The 5,377-nt window shown below is 56.6% G+C and overlaps 1 protein-coding gene across 1 annotated transcript; it reads right to left on the bottom strand.

The window, feature by feature from the left end:
- Positions 1–333: 333 nt before the first annotated feature.
- S100A7 (S100 calcium binding protein A7) lies at positions 334–2,697 on the bottom strand. The gene is made up of 2 exons (XM_032398677.1): positions 2,548–2,697; positions 334–510 (listed from the first exon to the last, which is right to left on the bottom strand). The coding sequence occupies exons 1-2, from the start codon at positions 2,695–2,697 to the stop codon at positions 334–336; spliced, it is 327 nt and encodes a 108-aa protein (XP_032254568.1).
- Positions 2,698–5,377: the final 2,680 nt, after the last annotated feature.

The raw sequence follows: 5,377 nt of genomic DNA, 5'->3' as shown, positions 1-5,377 counted from the left end.
TGTCAGAGAGCCAGTTCCCCGAGAGAAGAGACTCCCCCCTCAGACTGGGGCTCCTGGAGGCCGGGGGCTGTGTCTCCCCCCTCAGACAGGGGCTGGAATGGATGATCCCCAAGGGAGCAGCAAACCTCCTCTGTGGACCCACAGCAGATACCCAGAAGCACGAACAAGGAATTCCCAGCACATTTGTGGGATTGCTTTATTCTCTTCCCTCTCAGCTGTGCCTTGCACACGCATGTGCACAGGTGTGTGCACATGCTGGCACAGGCCGACAGGCGGGGCAGAGCCCTGCGCCCGGGCGGGCACCTGCAGCCGGGGGCTGCCCGTGCGTCCCCATCAGTGCAGGCTGTGCCGGCTGCAGTAGCAGGTGCACAGCCGCCGGTGATAGAGCTGGTGGTAGTCCCTCAGCAGCCGGCCCAGGACGAGCAGGAACTCGTCGAAGCAGATCTGGTTGTCCTGGTTCTTGTCTGCAGCCCTGAACAGCTCCGACAGGTAGTAGGGCTCCTTCCGACCCTGAGGAGGGGCAGGGGGTCAATCGCCTGCCCAGGCCCCAGCCCCACAGCCCCTCAGCCGATGGCCGTGCCTCCACCACCTTGCAGGACACAGCCGCTCCCTCAGGCAGAGGCCAGGACACCGTACGGGGCAGAATCGGCTCCGAGGGGGAGATGGGGCAGGCGCCTCTGCCAGCCAGACCTGGGGCTGTGTGGGCAGCCTGTGCAGCCTGGGCACCACTGGCCTGCTGCTCGGCCAGTCGCTGAGCAGTGCGGAGTGGCCTGGTGCCTCCTGACGCATCTGTCCACCATTGGTGGCTGCTTAAGCCTGTCTTCCCAGCTGCCCTGGGAGCTGCCCAGCAGCGACAGCCCGGCCCAGCGGCTTCGGGATGGAAGGCTGTGCCCCCGCCTTCACACGGGGAGCTCCCCAGGGCACAGCCCACCTGCCCCTAATGTCTGCATCTCCAGTACTATTGCAGGGCCACCAAGGCATGGGATCAGGTGTCTGCATGCCGTGGCATCTGCCCAGGAATTGTTTATGACACCGAGCCTGTGTCACCTGCAGAAAGTGCAGAATGAGGGAAAAGACAAAGTCGTGGGCCTGGGCTGTCCAGTACGTCCCAGATCAGGTGGCCTGGAGGGCTGAAGATCGAGGATGCTATAGGGGAGGAACAAAAGCACTTGAGGAGGAAGGGACAGCCAGAAGGCAGGCAAGGGTCAGCATGCAGCCCAGGGAGGAGAAGGCGCAGGTGGGGTCATGGCAGGAGCCCCAGACAGGGCCTCAGAGCTGGTTTCGGCAGCATTTGGCTGGTGGGTGTGGGGACCCAGAGCAGAGTCCTCGGAAAGCCTCCAGGGAAGGAAGTTGCTGCATCCGTCAGCAGCTGGGGGCCTGGAGGGTGGCCCCCGTCCCCGTGGGCAGGTTTGCACCATCTGTTTCCCCACACCGCCCACCACCATCTAATTCACCTAATCTTATCTCCTCCGCAAAAACTGGTTGATCTGAGACCCTGGGGCTTCCTGCGTGGGCAGGCTCTCTCTGGCTCACCTCAGCTCAGCCCCCCTGACCCAGGCTGCTATCTGTCTGTCCCTGAGGGCCCTGTTCCCCAGGCAGGGCTGTAAGCCCCAAGTGGCATGGTCTGGCCGTCCTTGCCCAGCCCCACGGTATAGGTAGTTGGCCCCGGAAAGAAAGTCACCCCAGTCCCCTCTGTGACCCTCACAACGACACTCCACTAAACTGAGGGCAAGACTCTCCTCTGATGTTTCCCAAAGATAAGTAAGGGAACATACAAAGTGAAGGAGGCGGTGCTCCTTCTGGAAGGCGGTGGCCTCCAGTCAGGGCACGGGCCTGAAGTCTTCTGGAGATGACAGTGCAGAGACCCCTCAGGCATGGCACTGAGGGCAGAGGGCAGCACCCCAGACATTCCTGCCAGCCTCGCAGTCCCCAAGGCGCCTGGGAATTATAGGGCCTGATAATGGAGAAGATGCGAGGCCTGAGAGGTTTTCTGAGCTCCCAGGCCAGTCCAAGAGCCTCTGTTAGCCCTTCAGACAGCAGCTAGAAGGGGACACTACATCTCCTACCACCACCACCCCCCCCCACCCCCGGCTTCTGCCCAAACTGTCCTCACCCAGGCACAGTGACACCGAGGTTTGTACTAGTCCCTGGGAGAAGGGGCCTGGGGCTGAAAGGGCAGGTTTGGGGCAGGATCGCTGACTGAATGGGGCTGCGGGCAGAGGGAAGACTTAGGACCTATTCTCTCAGGAAACAGGATGAGCAGAGGAATAAACAGGTTGGAGTCAAGACTAAGTCTCCAGATTAGCTACGTTTGGGCTGCAGTGGGGCCCAGCAGGGAGTTTCAGGAGAAGGAAGAAGGAGAAATAAAGCTGGGCCAGATCCACCCTCCCTCTGCCACACACCCTGCCCTCCCAACTCCCTCACCCTCCTCACCTAAGTAGGAATTCTCTTGGGAGATAGCTCCCCATACCTATACGCTCACCACTTGCTTCCAACCCCACAACCCACCCTATACTTCATCCCCACCTGACCCCAGACCCCACACACCAGGCTCTCCATGAAGCAGGGTACGTTATCCATAAGCAGAGCCTTCAACTCCTCCAGGGACAGGGTCTCCACATCCCCCTCCCGGGCGGCGTACTGATGGTAGCAGTAGATGATTTGGAAGAGGGATTCCTCCACTGGCGTGTGTGTCATGGCGGCTGGGCTCTGGCCAGGACAGGAAGCAACTCTGGAGATGTATCACTGGAGTACCTGGGGACAGTGGTGAAGCTGAGGGGAGAGCAGCACCTTGGCTAGGCCTGCCCACAGCAGATGGGTGCTTCCTCCGAGAATCTTCTGCCGTCTCGTTCTGCCCACCTTCCTGCACCTTGTCTCAGGTCCCCTCCCTGCATTCCCTCTGACCCCTTGCAAACATGGCTCAGAGTCCCTGCCCTGCAAGAAGCTTTACTGTGAGCCCTCAGGACAAGGCTCTGTCCCTTCCCTGAGACCATGGGCTTCCTGAGGACAGGAGCTGTGCTCTCTGCCCCTAGACCCTACTCCCAACTTAAGAGTCACCAGAAACCAAGAACGAGAAGAATCCAGACTCCTTGGTGCAAGACGGCGCTTTCCAGTGGAAATATGTTTAAACCCTTGAGAAGTCAAGATCCCTACTACTAGACTACTTCATACCACAAATGAAATATTAAAATAATTGCACCACCCAGAAACCCCAACCCTGCTCAAGTGTTGTTATTTTCCTTCCTCAGCTGAATGTACAGACAACACCAGGCTGCCCAGCTTTGTTCTGACCACTGCCTTGCTGCATGACCCTCGAAAGCAGTCTACTTGCCATTCCCAGAGTCCTTTCAGCCCTGAGCTGCGCTGGCCGGCACTGGGGTAAGCAGTGGTACCTCCAGGCTCTTGTGGTAACCCCAGAGCACCAAGCCTGGTGCTGTGCACACAGAAGAAGTACTGATGCGCCCACCTCCTCCTGCCCACACCCTGCGGAGATGAGATCCCTGTCTTCGGGAGGCAGGGTTACCCTGTCAGCTCAGCAGTCCCCTCCAGATTCTGTGTGGGTAAGGATCATAGCAACTGCTGGTTCTGACCCTTAGGGAGCCAGCCAAGCACTGGCTTCATAGTGACCTTATGAGGTAGGCGTCATTACTCCCATTTTCCTGAGGAAGAAATGAAATCCAGAAAGGTTAAGTAAATTTCCTAAAATCACACAACTGATCCACCTGGAGCTAGATTCAAACAATTGGGGGACCACAGGTACCATATTGGGACATCCATGCACTGCACACATTCTCCAAAACAGGTAAGCTGCCCATCTTTGCTTTCTCGGACCTGCACAGACTCAGCACTGTCCACCCACCTCCACCCACCCACCCACCTCAGCCCATCTCAGCCCCTCCCCTGGGAGAGGCCGCACCACTCAGAAGAAGTGCTGACCTGTGCTGTTGGGACAAGGTTGCTCCGAATCCACAGTGCTGGCCTGTGGTTTGTCCTAGAGACTCCCCAGCGCGCAGGCAGGAGGCCTTGGTGCAAGCAGGGGCCCAACCACCAGGTCCTACATCCTGCCCATCCTTGGTGCTTCTAATTATGGCGGCCAGTGTCGTGACTCTTCACAGGTTCTCCAGCCGCACGACCGAGGCTTAATTGCATTCCTGAGATGATGTCACATGACACTTGCTTCCTACAATTAACTCAACCGGTTTCAGGGACCCACCTTCCCTCAGAGCCTGATCTGAAGCATCTCAGAACCACAGGAGGTCACACTGTCCGTCTCCCTACCTCAGAGTTCATCCTCCCAGCTCCAGGGCCTGGGTGGGGTCAGACACACAAAGTGAATACATCATCCTCCAATGTCCTCCCTCAATGACTGAGTCCCCGGACTCTATAGTCACGAAGCACATTTATTCATCCAACAAATATTTCTGGAGTCCCCACACTGTGCCAGGACCTCGTTAGGGAATGTGAGTACAACATGGGGCCAGCTCACAGGGTGGGGATGAGTGGAGGGGACGGCGTCACGCACTGGCATGATCCACTGTGAACACTCCTAGCTTGGTGGCATGAACAAGGTACACTGGTGCCCAGGAAGGAACATTTTCTCCCTGCAGAAGAGTTGAAGATTTCCTTAGGGGGATGATATTTGAGTTGGGACTTGAAGAAAAGGTTTAATTGCAGGGAGAAGCATGGAGAAGGCTGGAGAGGCAGGACGGAGACAGAGCATGAAGGAGCCTGTGTGCCAAGCCAGGTTTGCACTTTATCCTGTGAGCACAAAGAAGCTGATAGAGGATTTTTAACGGACTGGGTGAAGGCTGGGAGGTGAGAAAGAAGTGGTAGGAACAGCTTTGTTGTAAGAAAATAACCGACATTAATATGGAAGAGACCCTACCCTAAGGGCGCCCCTTCTCTCAGCCCATCTCAGCCCCTCCCCTGGGAGGGGCCACACCAGCTAGTGAGTACATCTCCCAGACGGGGACGCCAAAGGACAGGCAATTGAATCCATGAAGGCCTGAGAGCGGTTAGGGAAAGACCTTAAGCCAAAATCTTTTTCAGTTTGCAGGGTGAGCTTTCATCTACCCAACATAATGATTTCTCCAGCAAATAAGTGGCTCACCAATACACATTTATGTTTCCAAAATAAAAACAGGGCTCAAATTTCTAAAATGTAAAACAATTTGGCAATGCCAACCTACAGAGTTGGCAGAGTCACAGAGATTTTTTTTTAAAGATTTTATTTATTTATTTGACAGAGAGATAGAGAGAGAGCACGAGTAGGCAGAGTGGCAGGCAGAGGCAGAGGGAGAAGCGGGGATCAATCCCAGGACCCTGGGATCATGACCTTAGCCGAAGGCAGACGCTTAACGACTGAGCCAGCCAGGTG

Source organism: Phoca vitulina, unplaced genomic scaffold (genome assembly GCF_004348235.1).
Source record: "Phoca vitulina isolate PV1807 unplaced genomic scaffold, GSC_HSeal_1.0 scaffold118, whole genome shotgun sequence".
Classification (NCBI taxonomy): domain Eukaryota; kingdom Metazoa; phylum Chordata; class Mammalia; order Carnivora; family Phocidae; genus Phoca; species Phoca vitulina.
The sequence above is the reverse complement of the archived record's forward strand: the minus strand, read 5'-3'. Positions and strand labels throughout refer to the sequence as shown.